This window comes from Monopterus albus, unplaced genomic scaffold (assembly GCF_001952655.1).
Source record: "Monopterus albus unplaced genomic scaffold, M_albus_1.0 scaffold172.1, whole genome shotgun sequence".
Taxonomy (NCBI): domain Eukaryota; kingdom Metazoa; phylum Chordata; class Actinopteri; order Synbranchiformes; family Synbranchidae; genus Monopterus; species Monopterus albus.
In genome coordinates, this window is record NW_018128052.1 from 3,009,024 (window position 1) to 3,025,689 (window position 16,666).

Sequence of the window (16,666 nt, forward strand, 5' to 3'; positions counted from 1 at the left end):
ATTTGATTTGATTTGATTTGATTTGATTTGACATGGAGATGTTGGAGCAACATACGTTGCCTTCAAGATGACATCTTTTCCAGGGACACCTGTGAATATTTCAACAAGACAATACAAAACCTAGAAACTGCACATTACCAAGGCCTGGCTGTGGAAGAAAAGGGTGTGAGTGCTGGACTGGCCTGCCTGCAGTCCCCACCTGTCCCCAGTAGAGAATGTGTGATGCATTTTGAAACATAAATTGTGTCAATGAAGACCAGGACTCTTGTGCACCTTAAGACTTGTTTGCAGGAGGAATGGGACAAATTGACACCGGACACATTTAATCACTTGGTGTCCTCAGCCCCTAAAGTCTTTTAAGTGTTGTGAAAAGGAACAGCAGCATCACACTGTGGTAAACGCTTTATTGTCCACTTTTTTGTGGAATGTGCTGCAGGCATCAGAATTGAAGTGAAGTGAGTGTTTATTTTGAACAGAATAAAGTTGACAAAGTATCACATCAAATAATGAGCTGTTGTATTGTTTTCAGTGTAATACAGGACACAGATGATTTACAAGTCATTATTCTCAGTTACTTTAGAGTTTACATAAAGTCCTAACTATTTTCTGATTTGGGGTTGTGTTACCATGACAGAAACATGATGTGTTTCTCTGTGGTTAGCTGAAGATCCTGATTTGGGTTTCGGTAGCAGCGACAATCTTAGATATCAGGTGAGGAGGAGGCCTTTATTTCATTTACCCCCCCACAGCCAAAGGCACTGCAGGCCTCTTCAAAGGCAAAATGAACTCTCATAAAAGATCCAGTGGTGCACACCACATCGGTGGTGGTGATGATAAGATGTTTTCAGAGAAGAGTTTTTCCTCTGGGTTTCCTCAACAGATGGCCAGAGGGATAAAGTGACTGACAGCAGGGGTCAGACAGTTGATCTGTCTCCTCATTGCTGCACCGTTATCTGCTTTGCTGTGGGCTCAGGCCTTGCACACAGGAGGCATCCACCACCACACAGAGACAACGATTACTTCGCGGAGGGGCCATGTTTTAGAAAGTTTTCAACAGTAAAGAAAAAAAACTCTGAGAACAACATGAGAGGTGGACTACATGAGGGGCAGAAATGAATATTTCTTTGTTATTTGTCACAATGGATTTTTATTCTTAATAAAACGTTCAGTTGTTGTACTTGGGAAAACAGTATGGATTTTTGTGTGCTTGTGTTTGGTGTGACTTCTAAGAAAGGGCAGCATTTCAACTCTGGAGAGATGAGGGGTGGGAGGAGGAAACGGGTAATAAGAAAAACTGCCAGCAGCACAAAATGGCTGCCCTAATCCGGTTATCCTCTAGGCTCTAAAGATACTGGTCCTCTCCTTAGGACTCTATTTTTTCTTCTTATGTCAAAACTGTCCTCCATGCACTCAGGTGGATTAAAGAGTCACACTGTAGAAAGAAACTGACAGGTACAGAAAGACCCGAGGGTAAGAAGGAAATGAAAGACGACACAGAGAGGCAGGCTGGGCGCTCAGGCCGGGGGAGTGTGCCAGCATTTGGCTAAAAGAGAATCTATCAAGCCAACTCCACGCAGGAGAAAACATGCTGGTGGTTCCTACTAATTTACTGCATTGTTTAACAGATTATTGGCAAAGACAATTAGTGATTGTGTATCTCTTAATCTTAGAAAATGGCTTTTCCCTTTCTGAATAGCTGAAGTATTTGACAGCTGTATTGTTCACTGAAGCTGCTGTGTCTGACTCAAGCCACAGCATGCAATGAAAGTGAGCACATCCCTGTGCAATACCACTAAAATGTTGAACAATGCAAAGGTGTATCATATTATAATAACTGTATTACTTTTAGGTTGATGGGTATTTGATGTTGTATATAACGTGTAAACCTCCATGCAACAAAAATGATTGCACCTATGTTTTCCAATTAAGTCTAACTGCATGAACAAAAGAGTCTGTGAACACCACAGCTTTCTCTTTGGCGTGGGTTGTCTGTAATCAGATACGAGATATCAGACACATACTGGGAACCACCACAACTGCTGGTTTTACAATATCTACAGTCAAATAGAAAGCTGAGGAGGGGGAGGAAATTAATGAATTATTGATACACAAATTCAGGTTTCTGACAGATTAGAGCAGGATGTCTGGAGAGGCAGACTTGATGAGATGAAGGCCAAGACCCTCATGTGGAAATGTGGCCTACTACACAGTTTGAGTTTGAGATCAGTGTGTTGTGTTCTTCTGCACATCATAGTAGAAATAGTATGGATGCACTGAAACCTTTTAAAAATACCATTCCACACTTTTACTTCAACAATATCAGTCATTTGAATGAAAGACTAACTTATCCTGCACTGAGTCTATACAGGAATTCTATTATTGCATACTAGTGAACTGATGTATGGGTTCATACAAATATGTGGAAAGTTCAGCTGCTTCATACTTGAAATTTTGTCACTTCAGCTCTAAAAAAATACACAAAAATCCCCAAACTACATTCAAGAGTTCGTGACACTTCTGAGCAGTCCATTAGGAAACAAATCCCTGAAATTTTCAGTGCTCTGGGGGGATTTCACTAAATCTTGTGCTTATTCTCATGATACTTAGGAAAAGTAAAGCGGTTTTAATAGCTTTCCCCCTGACACATTGATGGTGGAATATACTTAGGCTCTGTGGCTGATCCAGAGAGGTTTGGGGGCGGGGGGCGGGGGGTTCTGCTCATCTCTGCCTGCCAGCACGCTTTCATAAGGCCCCGTCTAGGCTAAATTAATACACTTCCTCCAATATCTGAGGATAAACTTGAGGGCCATATTATCAGCCAACAACTACTACAACCGAGTCAGCAGTCAATGAGATACATGTGCAACCAGGCATTTGTCAGTGACTCAGTGCCACAGAGGCAGGAGATTTAAAATGTCCTGCTGTAAATGAAGTGCTGTTTGTAAAGTGAGAGGTGCCGTCTAAGCAGACGACTGCTTACTTTAACTGTCAGACTGGAAGCACTTTCTGACTCTGGCTCCAGTGAATGTTATACATTTAAAGAATGTTTCTGTGAAAGCTTTTGCAAGAGAACGAACCAGCTCGCTCTGAATTTATGACTCTAGTGTTTAACTGATCTATACTAACTGGTTATAGTCTTACAGGGTCTACCTGTTGCCTTTGTATTAGATTGATTTAAGTCTTTTAAAGGCGTGTTAGCTAAGATTTTACACATCATTTGATAAATCAAGTGAAAATGCGAGAGGACAGCCTGCCATTTATACCTCTTCTGGTGTAATTACAGCTTTTCTACCATGTCTTGTCAAAGTATGGTCCGTAAGTTAAACCAGCCTCCCAGCTAGTGAAGGTTATAAGAAGCATTTCTGAACCGAGAGTAGTCATTTCAAACACCCAGCCACGGAGGAACCCTCATCTGCTAAACGTCTGAAACAGTAGCTACTAGGTTGAAGAGGCTGCACTCTTTTGCACACAGAGAGCGGGACAAAGATCAAAAGCCAGGGTTTTTGACCCATCTCAGTTTGAGATGGAGAGGATATGTAAAAATGTTGGTACTGTATGGCACTTCACCTTTGCCTCTCTGGCTTGCTTCTTTTCTTTGAAAGGTGGGATTATAGCATTATTTAAAAAGCTGTGCATTTTATTTTGTTCTTGTTCATGGCAGAATACCTTTTAACCTCATTAAAAGGGTGGGTACAGGAAAGAGGTACTTAAAATATATAGAAAGTCACTCACTTCACAGTATTGTTGTACCTGGTACTTTTTACCATGCTAACTCTGAGAGACGAGACAGTCCAAGTAACTTCAAAACAGTGCTGATTTATTCAAAGGATCACAGGTAAAATTAACATTACACACTCAGGTATCTTCCACCTCCAAACTGCTCGCAGGCAGATGTAAGATGAAAGACCCTGAACCCACCAGGCCTATACATTATATCCCCTCGGTTGGGCTAGCCCCATACTACACAGAAACGTCAACCGAGACGTCTCTGTTACCAGCTTTGCAGCTGGTCATAGCAGTAGTCAAAACATGAAGCAAATCAATGTGTGTGTGTCTGTTAGTTAAGTGGTGTGTAGCTAAAAACATTCTCACACGACCTCTAGTGACATGTCATGACATTAAACATAAGAACATATTATGACTAAGGCTACAGTTATACACGTCATAATAATAATATTAAACACCCTGTCTGCTGACAGTCATCAACTCTTCTCTCTAGTTATCCTTGACCAGATGTACCCTGTAGAAACTCATAAGCATGACTAAGCATTTAACAGTCTAACTAGACATCCTATCTCCACTAAACATTTCTAATACATAAAGTATCTATCCAATATCTATCTGACTAAAAATACCTAACAGTATGAAGCCACTCTAGACATGACAAGGCATAGTGCCACTAAGAGGCTTATGAAAATAATGGAAGTAGTGTAGCTCTTGTGGCGATGATATGCTTGCTGTAATAGAAAGGGAGAGAGACTGGTATTTACCGTGATATCCCCTGGACTCGTGTTAAGTGGAACAGTGGCTGTCCTGAGCCAGAATGGAGGCAGGGGAGCAGAGATGTTGTCACAACACCAGCTCAGATAAGCCCCTGCTGGGTGAAGACAAAAAAGCTTTAAGTGAGCATATTTTAGGCCCTCTGATGCTCCTCCTGCACTAGTCAAGTGAGACTGTATAAAGAAAAGTATGGGAATGTGATTTGGACACAAAACATGTGACTGTGTTCATTTATAAGCGTTTTCTTAGGACTTTAAAATCAAATGAGTTTCACAGGAAGATTCTAAAGAGACAAAGTGAAAGAGGCCTCACAGCTATAGAGCTGCTTCCTGTGAACTACTTTTCTTTATCTGTAGGCAATAACACCTATGTTTGGGTAATTTATACTTTAGTGACACAATATCTTAATATATAGCCTATCAGTACCTATGTTAAATGAAAAAGTGGCTAACCATATCAGAGCTCAAATTTAGCATTTATGAGACTAATTTGTCTGCTTATTGTAGACAAATTGACAGCACATGCAGAAATAGGCACATTCATAATACTGTAATGAGAAAATAAGCAGCAGTAATGCCACAAAGATCAATATAACAGTTACATTTCAGCTGTCTGGCAAGTCCATTTTTGCAGCTAAATAAGAGTAAACATACAGTTGTGGAAGAAATCATTGCTACCCATAAAAAAGCAATGTAGCTTATACGAAAAAAAGAGAGGGCTCGTCCGGGATTTGAACCCGGGACCTCTCGCACCCAAAGCGAGAATCATACCCCTAGACCAACGAGCCATATGCAAAGTTAACTCATTGAATTATCTGAAATATGTTACTGCAGTAGTCAGACGTACCTATGCTGTTTTGTGCCTATGTGTAGCAGCTTTCAGATTGGTTATTTATCTGTAATAACACTATGTCCAATAACACTGACCAGAGGATTCACTCGTGTGTTTTAAAGTAAGCCGTAAAACTGTTGGGCTTTAGCTGTCAGTTATATAAGGAGCCCTGGCACCCTCTTTTGACCACCTACCGCTAATGCAGGTTTCTGTATGGTTTTACAGTATTCGTCAGGTATTATAGAACAGTACCATAGCCGTCGTTAGGCCCCTTTTACTGGGGCACGTGCTCCAGTATTGATCTGTTGTGCCCCACTAAAATCACAATTGTACAGGTGTACCTAATAAAGTGGCCAGTCAGTGTACATCACACGTAGTGGACTATGTTATCGTTGGACTATTCATTCTGCTTTTAATGAATAGCCTATAACATATCTGATGCTCTTGTCACACAGTCCAAATAATGTTTGTTTTATAGACATTTACCAAGCAAGTGGCCCTGAGGCAGGAAGGGAACGTGTGGAGACAGATGTCTGTGTAGGACCTCTATGGAGACAGGTGTGTCACCACCAGCTCCATATCAGTGTCAGTGACCCAGTTTGCACAATAGCAGGGGCAAAAAAAAAAAAAACTGAAGCTGCTAAATGGAATTCAGCCATCATTAATTTTTCTTGTTTACACCTGTTTGTTATTCACATCTTCTGTGACATATCAACATGTCTCATGTGAAAAAGATCTATTCGGTGGTGCATTGCTGTAGAGGGTTGTAATTTTATTACCCTACCAGATATGTACTGGAAGTTACAAATAGCTACTGTAATGTTTCTTAGTATGTATTAGTACTGGTAGTATACTGTATGTTCTTTGTTAGTATTTTCAATTATACAGCCGAGTTTGGCGTACATAATTAGTTGACTATAAACAGCAAACAACTACATACAACTAAATATCATTAAATGGCAAAAAGAGACACAAAACAATTACAAGGATATGCAAAACAACTAACAATAGACAGAACAAGCAAAAATAGTTGCAAAATGACTAGGGAGAAATGCAAAATGAGTAAATATTAACAGAAAATGTCTAAACTTTATGCAAAACTATTACAAATGGACACCAAACAACCATGCTGACTACAACTTACCTGGCTGCTCAATCTGTGAATCTTTCTCCTGGAAGAGTAGGAGAGGTAGGGGCCTTTACGTGTCTATGGCCCACTGTTTCATAATCTGGCCATGCCTATATCTCTCATACAATAGTGTTTACATAAGACGACAAATTGTATCTCTGCTTGAATGAACCCGATCCACTACAAAGAAATCAATTATTGGCTGAGGCAGAAAGCAAAATGGAAAAGCTGATATGCTAATTTGGAGTCATACTCCATTTCCTCCTTAACAGTATCTAACATAACATCACAAAGGCCTTTTTTTATTCTATTATTCTGCTTATGGCCTGTTTTGTATGATGTAAACTATTATGACCCTTTATAGTTGTCCCATAATCGGTTATTAATTGCCTCTGTCTTAATAATAAATACTTTTTCTTTTTAATGAGCTTGTAGTAGCTGATACTGGACATGGCCGTGTGTGAGCAGGGGGACAGGGCTGAACTCCGCTGCTCTTCTGGGCCCAGTGCATTGTGGTCTGTCTGTGCTGCTGAAGGAAGCTGCTGCACCGGAATCTGAAGAATTTGAGGTGTCCGCCAAGTCTACTCCTCATCGTCAGCTAGTCTCTCTGTCCCTCCCTGGACTGTATTCTCTGCGAACGGGCTGCAAGGTATCGTTTCTTATTTCTCATCTCTTATTTATGAGCTGTCTCGGTGTTGCGCAGGTCGCGGTCTGGCAGTTAAACCGACGGCGCTAACATTAACTATTATTAGCATCTTTGAAGTTAACATCCTGCTGGAGAAGCTACTCGGCTAGTTAGCTAGTGGTAAACGATGTGCTAAGCTTGTCTTGTACCCCTTTGCTGAACAGCTAGCGGGGGGCTGTTAGCTTGGGAAATAGCTTTGATCTGGACTCATTTTCATACAAAAGTACCATCAAAAAGGGGATTTTATGGCAGCATCAGCCCAGTTCACACCCACGCGTTGTTACCGTTATGAAAACAGGCTTTGCTAATTAAGCAGCAAATTTCCATTTCACTAACAGTGTACGTAAGAAGGTTAGTACTATTCGTTTTAGGTAGCGTTACTTATTTCCATCCCGAATTATTCTAGGTCGATAAGGCTTTCTGAGTTCGCTCCAGCTAACTTAGACACGTAGCGTTGCATTTGTCAAATCAGTCAGCAAAAATAAATATTGTGCTGTGAGTTTTCATCCTACCAATGAATGCCGTGGCTATTTCAATCCATAAGGGAGTTTGAAACAAAGATGCCATAACACGGCACCAGAAACAACAGCCATCAAGGAAATCTACATGATACAAATTGTTATAAGCTTAGTTTCTGTGCACGAAAAGAGTTTTTTTTTTTTTTGTGGTGAGAGACAGCACTCTCACAAACCTCTGTGAGCACAAACCAGACTTCCTGTCTCTCACAGGCCTGCAAGTATGTGACTGCATGAATTACTTCTATTTCAGAAAAGGCCCAAATTATAGTAAAATTAAGTTTAAGTGCTGGCTATTGTTATAGGTAACTAACTATGTGAAATGGTGTGGTTCTTTCAGGTTTAACAAGGAGAAAAAATGTCTCAGGCCGAAAAAATGAAGGTGAGTCTTGAAAAACAGAAACCATCTGAACTGATACAACATGCAATAATACCAGGTTCCTATTTGTGACTTGGTGGCTGTTGTCTAGTTTCATGGCGTAGTGTTAAAAGTGAGGGTAAAGTATGTTACTAATATACTCTTTCATCCACGGTGGAGTGGTTTTGTTATAAACAGTAAGTCAGCTGCCGTTTTAAAAGTCTGTCAAGCAGATCTTTTTCTAAACTGTTTATTTCAGTGGAACATTTTGTACTCTCCCGGTTTCCTTCCATTATTAATTACTGCTTGAATGTTTGGTCAGTCAAAGAGCTGAGAGTGCTGCTCACCATCCTCATGACTCAATGTGACTTTAGATGTGGTGAAAGGGCCCAATGGCAGAGCGAGAACTTATCAGTCTTATCGGTCAGGACCTTTGTTGAATGTTGGCAGAAGGGAGGCTTCCATAAATTTTTCAAGACTGTGCAGCCAAAAAGAACAAACCAAATTAGGAACAAGTACCTTTGTATTTTACTCACTGAGTCTGTTGAGGAGCTCTGTGTAGGAAAGGGCCATAAACACTGGAGTGATGGGTGGAAATGCAAATAAGACTGCAGAGAAGTCACCATTTTCCTGCTAAATACTCTGACTGTACAGAACAGATGTCCCCTCAGTGATCTCTACTCTAACACCTCTAATTAGCTGCCATGTTATTGTTGTAACAATTGCCAAGGTGATGCTTGGATTAAAACGTGGGACAAGGAGCAAAAACCAGGGTTAACATCAGTGTGACCTTTTGAGATGTGGAGCATTTAAAGTTCTTCCTTTCTGGATGTGTTGGCTTCTCAAGCTAATGTGTATGTTTTGGTAACATTAGTGACTTAGCATGGTCATGATTTTACTTTTGTATTGAATTAATGTGATTTTAATTATGGAGCTTTGTGTCAGATTAGCAAATAACCAGTGCGTTCTGACAAAGGTACTCGTTAGCTAGCTAATGCTAGCATTAGACTGGAGGCTGCATTTCTTGCAGTTTGTCACAACCAGGCATCTGTATTTTACGTCGCAGCTTTAGGAAACAGGATGTGATGGGGGTGGGGGGGAATTAGATAGAGTACCTTTTGAAAGAATTCTGCCCTCCTGTCTTTAAACTTTTTTTTTTTTTTTTTTTAACATCGAGGGCCGTTTCCACACCCCTGCGACCTACCGTAGCTAATGCTAGCATTAGACTGGAGGCTGCATTTCTTGCAGTTTGTCACAACCAGGCATCTGTATTTTACGTCGCAGCTTTAGGAAACAGGATGTGATGGGGGTGGGGGGGGGGAATTTGGTGATGTTAACACTTAAAGGTACTCTACCTAACATGTTTTTGAAAGAATTCTGCCCTCCTGTCTTTAAACTTTATTTATTTATTTTATTTTTTTTACAGCAGGGTCAGTTCACCAACCCTGAGACTCCAGGGTACGTTGGATTCGCCAACCTGCCTAACCAGGTTCATCGCAAGTCAGTGAAAAAAGGATTTGAGTTTACACTGATGGTGGTAGGTGAGTGTGTCGTCACTCTTTTTCAGAACTTTTCTAATTTTGTTTTCTTCTTGCTGTCAGTTCATACTGATCTAGTTTGGAAAAAGAGAGTGTATCTCAGTGATTGAACATTTGAGAAATGCATTTTGGGTTTTTAGCTCATGCGAGTTTGATTTTGTTACAAACATATAGTGGGATCTTGCCCATTTGTCTTGCTGTCAGTTGTTGCTGTCATGTGCTTTTCTTTTTATAATGGCCTTTCCCCATGACAGTTCTCTGACCTCCACAGCTTTTAAGCACTTGCTTTGTCTTAGTCAGGTGTGTGTTTGTGTGCATGGAGGCTCTTTGCTCAGTGGAGGCAGATGTCACATAAGTGTAGTTGCTCAGCTGGCACCAGCAGCAATTTAAATGCTGTGACTGTGTGAACCTCTGTGCTTGTTGCTGAGTGGGGCGGGTAGAAGCTCCTCTGAACACTGCTCATCCTTCTGCTTTAAAATAAACCCAAAAGGAATGTAGCCTGTGGGCCCTGAGGGAGTAATTCACACAGTGGACAAGGCCTGCTGATCCCTCCGCTGCAAGAAAACTCTCTGAATGCTTGTTTAACTTTCTGTGTGACCTCTACAGGTCACTGTTTTCCTGCATGTTTAGATAGAAATAATATACTTATAATGTAAATGCACAGTTTCTCATCATTATACATTTGTTTAGTTAAAAACACAGATACTATCCCACAGGTACCTGAATTTTGTTTAACAGACATGTTTGCCACAGCCCTGGTGGGAACCACAATAACAGCATTCACTTTAGGTTTATCATGTTTCAGCATCTCTAATGCGGCCGTGGAACATGGTTTATTTTCTTACATATTTTTAGAAGGTTTGTTCACTGCTGTTGCTTAAGCTAAAGTGCTGCAGTAACTTGCTGGTTGCCCAGGAAAAAAGTAGTCGTACTACGAGACTTAAACAGTGGATTTGCATTATCATGTGCTGAAAGACTTGACTTTGGAACAAGTCTGAGAATTAGGTCATTAGCATTTATTTGAAACATGATCACTGACTGAAACTGTGGCTGGTTTATTGTGTTTGTTTTATTCTCTACAGTTTCTACAGAAGTTTGGGGATGTTTGTACAACGCTTCCTTTTTTTCTGTGGAGCCAGTTTAAATAATGGCATCCAATTAAGTTTAAGCTTGATACTGATGTACACAGCATAGTTTCACTAAGCAGACAGTCTTAGGAGAAAGTTATTAGTCAGTATAGCTTCTTTAATTCATTGCAGATTTTCATATAAAGAGTGAAGAGGATATCCATGTTCTTAGTTCTTGCTACTCGTCTTTGAGTAACACGACCCTGTTGACTTTGAAGCACTTGAATGCTGCTGGCTGGTTATGAACTCCCGCACTCTGTCCTCAGGTACAAGAAGTGTTTAACCCACCATCTGACATAGTTCTGGGAAAGATTTGCAGTGAAGTCAGACTTGGTATCATGCTGATACATATTTCTGTTTGGTGTGAGGCCTTGTGTGCATCACAGGCAGGCTTCTCGTCTCATGCAGCACAGCAAGGAACTTTACGCCAGCCAGAATCTGACTGTGCAGTTGTAAATTAGCAACTGTCTAGTATTTATTCAGCTTCTTATTTTGACGTTAACTGGTGTTGATTCCGGGATGACTGTTTCACTTTCCTCCAATGTCAAAAGGTGAATCTGGGCTTGGAAAATCCACCCTGATCAACAGCCTTTTTCTAACTGACCTTTACCCTGAGAGAGTCATCCCTGGAGCAGCAGGTAAAACACGCACACTAAATGGTTCTTGTTTTATGTAGAACAGTTTAACCTGCATGTTAGTCAAATCAATACTTTTAACTCAGTAGAGCCACTTAGTAAATCATGTTGGTCTGACTGTGTCCCTACTTTCAGTTATTTTTCTTTCTGTCTAACAGAGAAGATAGAAAGGACGGTTCAGATTGAGGCGTCGACAGTAGAGATTGAGGAGCGAGGAGTGAAGCTTCGTCTTACTGTGGTAGACACACCAGGATACGGAGACGCCATCAACAGCCAGGACTGGTATGCTGCTGAGGAGATGACGTTTTTTTAGATTTAAAATACCCGCTGTCAGTCCTGTGATCCAGTAATGAGCTGCTAATCTTGGACAGTTAATTTAAATCATCTGGGTTTTGGGGCTTTTAGTATTCAGTGGGTGGTTTTCTGGTACACTATACTGTGATGCAAACTGGATGTATAATGTGATGTATATTGTGTTTCATCCAGTTTCAGCACCATTATCAGCTACATCGATGACCAGTTTGAGCGCTACCTCCATGACGAGAGCGGTCTAAATCGTCGACACATTGTCGACAATAGAGTTCATTGTTGCTTTTATTTCATCTCCCCGCTTGGTCATGGGTGAGCAACACATACTTGCATTTGTACTGTATTGTACTCGGTTAATACACTGAGGTTTGTCTGTGTGTTAGTTAACATATTTGTGTACTCGGTTAATACACTGTTTGTCTGTGTGTTAGTTAACATATTTGACACTGCTTCTCTGCATTTTCTAAATCCTTACTTGGGTCCTTTTGTCTCTTTGTTTCCTGTCTGACCAGTCTGAAACCCCTGGACGTGCAGTTCATGAAGGCCATTCACAATAAGGTTAACGTGGTTCCTGTCATCGCCAAGGCGGACACACTCACCCTCAGGGAGAGAGAGAGGCTCAAGCGCAGGGTGAGAACAGCACAGTTGTACCTTGTTTACAGGGCTTTCCAGTTATTGAGAGAAACGGTAGCTATCATGTGCTCATGTTCACTGCTTTAGCCATAGCGTAGGTACCACCCCAATGATACGTGAATGCCAGCGACATCGTGTCAGAAATTATTTTAAATAATAGAATATTCTTTTACTTTTTTACTAAGTGGAAACCAACAGGTCGACATTTGTCCTCATAACAGATAATAATCTGTGTTTTGTCTGTGTAAGATTCTGGATGAGATTGATGAACATGGTATCAAAATCTATCACCTTCCTGATGCTGAGTCAGATGAGGATGAGGACTTCAAAGAGCAGACCAGGATCCTCAAGGTAAACTTTTTTTTTTTTTTTTTTAAAGACGCACTCAGCCGTGTATCCGTTTGTAGTGTTGTAGTCATGTAAAGTATTTGAAACTCTTTTCTAGACCAGCATCCCATTTGCAGTCGTAGGATCCAACCAGCAGATTGAGGCCAAAGGGAAGAAGGTGAGGGGCCGTCTGTACCCATGGGGAGTGGTAGAGGTGGAGAACCCAGAGCACAACGACTTCCTCAAGCTGCGTACCATGCTGATGTGAGTAAGAGAGCAAGAGGAGACTGGAACCAAAGTGCAAGATATTTCTGATTTCCTATAAATGCTGTGGAAGAATTTATAGTTAGCTTGGTAAATATGTAATCATTATCCAGGATGTCTAGCTCTGCCCATACTTTTTATGTTAATGTGTAACCGCGGCAGGAAAGGAGGAAAAAACATTAGCAATAATACCAGGGGGGTACGGTCTTTCTGACAGTTCCAACGAGATTTTTGGAAAGCGTGACAGCCCTACTCTGCCAGCATCTGTAGTTGTCAGAACATCTGTACTGGAGTATTTATCAGCTGATGACTTTTCCACAACCCCACAGAACCCACATGCAAGATCTGCAGGAAGTGACCCAGGACCTGCACTACGAGAACTTCCGCTCAGAACGCCTCAAACGGGGTGGCAGGTTGTCCTCCCATGGTTACATTCTGCCTCTGTCCCCTGTGTACGTACTTGCTGTGTCAGCTTGCTTTTCTTCACCTCCCCCACCTCAGCAACCCTCTGATAAGAATTTACAGTAATCACGTATAACAAATCTAGTGTTAGAAATGCATAGTAATGCCTTTTGTTGGACACATGCACAGTTAAAATGTATTATTCCTGTGTAGTGGGATTTTTTTAGTAGTATAATTTCTGTGTGCAGTAGCTCTAACTATTTTGCATGTTGAGTCGTGGTAGTGAGATAGAACTGAATTAATGTCTAGTTTAATATGCATAGAGGTTGTAAGCAGCATACATGTGTGCCATTTAACATAGTGTACATATATCACCATTTAATGCTCTGTGTAGACCACAAGCATTCTTTTAGACTTTCCTCTAAAGCCAACCCAGGATTTTACTGTCCAGAGTGGTTTTACTGTCCTCACATCGCCATCTGTCCAATGATGGCGGCCCGGTCTTGATTTGTCCAATCCCATGAATGGACTGTTGGAGGTACCTTTTTTTTTATATGGGGGAGGTAACTCTGTTCCCCTGACTCTCTTGCTTGCTGCTTCTCATGAGCCTTCATCTAGTTGCAGTTACCTGTTGTAGATGCCCACGTCTCTCTTGCGAGCTTTTCTATCTACCTGCAGAGAAGAACTCCACTAACCCACTGACCCTTTTCCCACTTTTTCAGTGTGGCTTTTGTCATCATGTTTGCCTAATGTTACTTAAAAAGTCACATGTAACAAAATGATTTCATATACATAACCTATTTGACTGTACATTTTACTTGAGCTTAGTGATTGCAGATATTTGATTCTGTTGCCTGGAGCACCATGGAATGTAACTGTACTTGTGCTGTCGATACAGAAAGGCACCGGAGCCGGAGGAGATGGACAAGGACATGATCCTGCAGGAGAAGGAGGCTGAGGTGGGAGGTTTTAGACACTCTACTACATTGGGCTTAACCTCTAGAGTCCCTGCGTCCTCATATGAGGACCGCACAGCTTGGGTTTCCAAAGCTCAGGACTCTAGAGGTTAATCAAAACAAATTCAGTTTTCATGGATTGTCCTTCTTGGTTGCCCAGGTTTCTTAAAGGAATAGTTAGACCCATTCTTGTCTGAACGTACAGTATGCCGATCATATCTGTAAATATGAAGCCAAAAAGGCAAACGGCATAAAGATCTGAAACAGGGAACTAGTTCATTGAGGTAACGCTGTGCTGCTAGGTGAATATTTCCACGGTAGCTGTTTCCAGTCTTTATGTGATGCTACGCTAAGCTAACTGGCTGCTGGCTCTAGCGTACAGAAATGAGTGTTATTTTCTCGTCTTGGCGAGTAAGCTAAAAGAAACGTCTCCCCAAAATTAGAACTATTCCTTTAACAATCTAGCTCAAATAATTTAAATACTGGAAACAGTCCAGCCTTGATAAGACTTGTTTCTGTTCTGCTTTGTAACTAACATTGGTAAATGAATAAGGTTCCCAGTTGGTTTCTGTCCAAGCAGTCTATGTGGCAGGAGTTCTTTCTAATCTGACTTGTATTAATGATGATGCATTTAGCAGGACTGCCAAAGGAAATGATCTCAGCCGTCTAAATGAATGTGCCTCATTAGTTTTAAGTGCATTTGTTGTTTCCCCAGTCAGACATGATTTTCTGTCTTGTACAGTTGAGGCGAATGCAGGAGATGATTGCAAAGATGCAGGCCCAGATGCAGAAACATGGAGATGGAGAGGGAGACAGCCCCCATGTGTGAAACATCTGCGGTAGGAGCAGGACCCGTGCATACACTCGCTCACATGCAGACACACTGATTATTGCATGCACAATTCAACAGTTCTCAGATTTGAACAGTAACAATACAATCATGATAATTTGTACTCTTTACTTCCACTGTAGGTATTTAAGCCACTGCTTGAGTTTGACCAGAGAGAAGGATGATAGCAGAACAGATGTTAAGAGCCATCGGGTTATTGACTCGTACTGCTTGCCACTATCTTCATTCAGTCCCACATGGGATCTGGAGTCATTTTTTTTTTATCCACAACAGTAAAGTATATTCAGACAGTGTTGGGTTTATATATTTAAAGGGTTCCATTTCTTTCTTTTTTTTTTTTTTTTTAAGATTTTGTGTCCTTGTTAAACTTTTGCCAGTTATTCAAATGAAGTCATGTGAAGCATCTTTGAAAACTGTGGCATATATTTTGAATACAAACCCACTGAGATGTTCTGTTACAACCTTTTTCCATTTTGCTATTGAGAAAACCAAAGTATTACTGCTCCTGTTCAGTGCTTTTAGTCTCTTAAAGCACGTGCTAACCTTAGCTCTGTGAAAGAGCTTCGCTGGGAGAATCAACTGTGGTGAAAACTAGCAGAAATACACTTTTATGCCATTGTATTAAATTTTTTGTCAAGAAAAAGCATGATTTAAGATTTCCACATGAAACAGGGTCCGCCCTGCTCAGTGTCACTCATGTTATCCACTCATATGCATGCAGCTCTTGACCCCATAAAATTTCAGGTAAAATTTCCCTCGAGTGCTGTGTTGGGGTCAACTCCTCTCTTTTCCTGTCCAAACCTTATCCATTAGTTCTCAAATTTGTTTCACCAAGTACAATGACATTCAAGTGTTAAGCTCTTGAGTTTGACATGAATTTAAAAAAACTGTGACCCCCGACCTCTTGCAGTCTTCCTGACAAATGAAGGACACCTCTTTTACTAAATGTCTCCTCGATACTGTAATGTGCCAGGGACTGTTGTTTCGCCTTTCATTGAGATTTTAGAGGTATTATCTAGTTCATGTCCCAGCTGCTGAGTACTTTGTGGTTTCTATGACTGCAGAGGTTTAGAGTGACTCGATGAGGTCAATGTAGCCATTGTTTCCCTCACCAGCCAAGCTGAGACCAACATTCCTCTTTGTGCTGTTTTTATCAAATATTCAAGCACCAAATATTGTTCTTGATGCATTTATTATAATAAAGGTTTTATTCAACTTTATCATTTGCTTCTGGGATTCAAGCCTTTTTTCACTTTCTACCATTTCACAGTTTCACATTACAGTAGATTGAGGTGTCTATTTTTGTCCTACCAAGCTACATACATGAGGGCCAGAATATTAGGAACCACTCTGAATATAATGTAAGTCTAGTACAACACCACCTTTAACCACGACCTCAATAATAAACATATAGTTGAATTTATACATTCATGACAGTGTCACCAAAAACAAACATTTTGAGCTTCATCAACAAATGTTAAAGCAGAAGTGTTGCACTGAATTGGATTCAATTGTATAGGTGTGACTTAATATGGTCAAGCAGTGTACAACCAGCTATCAGCCAATCAGTACCTATTCAAGGTTTGTCATAACCCTGTAATACTTTT

The 16,666-nt window shown here is 40.8% G+C and overlaps 1 protein-coding gene and 1 non-coding gene across 3 annotated transcripts; one reads left to right on the top strand and one right to left on the bottom strand.

Moving 5' to 3' along the window:
• Nucleotides 1-5,215: 5,215 nt before the first annotated feature.
• On the bottom strand, nt 5,216-5,287 carry trnap-ugg (transfer RNA proline (anticodon UGG)). Its single transcript has one exon. It is a non-coding gene; the product is annotated as a tRNA-Pro (tRNA).
• A 1,599-nt stretch (nt 5,288-6,886) lies between these two features.
• Nucleotides 6,887-16,279, top strand: septin2 (septin 2). 2 transcript variants are annotated; one of them, XM_020616159.1, is made up of 13 exons: nt 6,887-7,109; nt 8,001-8,042; nt 9,445-9,559; nt 11,235-11,321; nt 11,477-11,600; nt 11,805-11,939; nt 12,140-12,257; nt 12,510-12,611; nt 12,706-12,851; nt 13,181-13,303; nt 14,152-14,212; nt 14,952-15,048; nt 15,182-16,279. In XM_020616159.1, the coding sequence occupies exons 2-12, from the start codon at nt 8,019-8,021 to the stop codon at nt 15,036-15,038; spliced, it is 1,122 nt and encodes a 373-aa protein (XP_020471815.1). In that variant the 5' UTR covers nt 6,887-7,109; nt 8,001-8,018; the 3' UTR covers nt 15,039-15,048; nt 15,182-16,279. The 2 variants fall into 2 exon arrangements, with proteins under 2 accessions (XP_020471815.1, XP_020471816.1); XM_020616160.1 differs by having other exon boundaries at nt 6,888-7,109; nt 13,181-13,264; nt 15,182-15,873.
• The last annotated feature ends 387 nt before the right edge of the window (nt 16,280-16,666 follow it).

Excerpts from the sequence above, each read along its gene's own strand:
- septin2 (XM_020616159.1), top strand. The coding sequence starts at position 8,019 with ATGTCTCAGGCCGAAAAAATGAAG. Across the intron at positions 8,043-9,444 it reads CTCAGGCCGAAAAAATGAAG|CAGGGTCAGTTCACCAACCC; the intron begins GTGAGTCTTGAA and ends TTTTTTTTACAG. Across the intron at positions 14,213-14,951 it reads TGCAGGAGAAGGAGGCTGAG|TTGAGGCGAATGCAGGAGAT; the intron begins GTGGGAGGTTTT and ends TGTCTTGTACAG.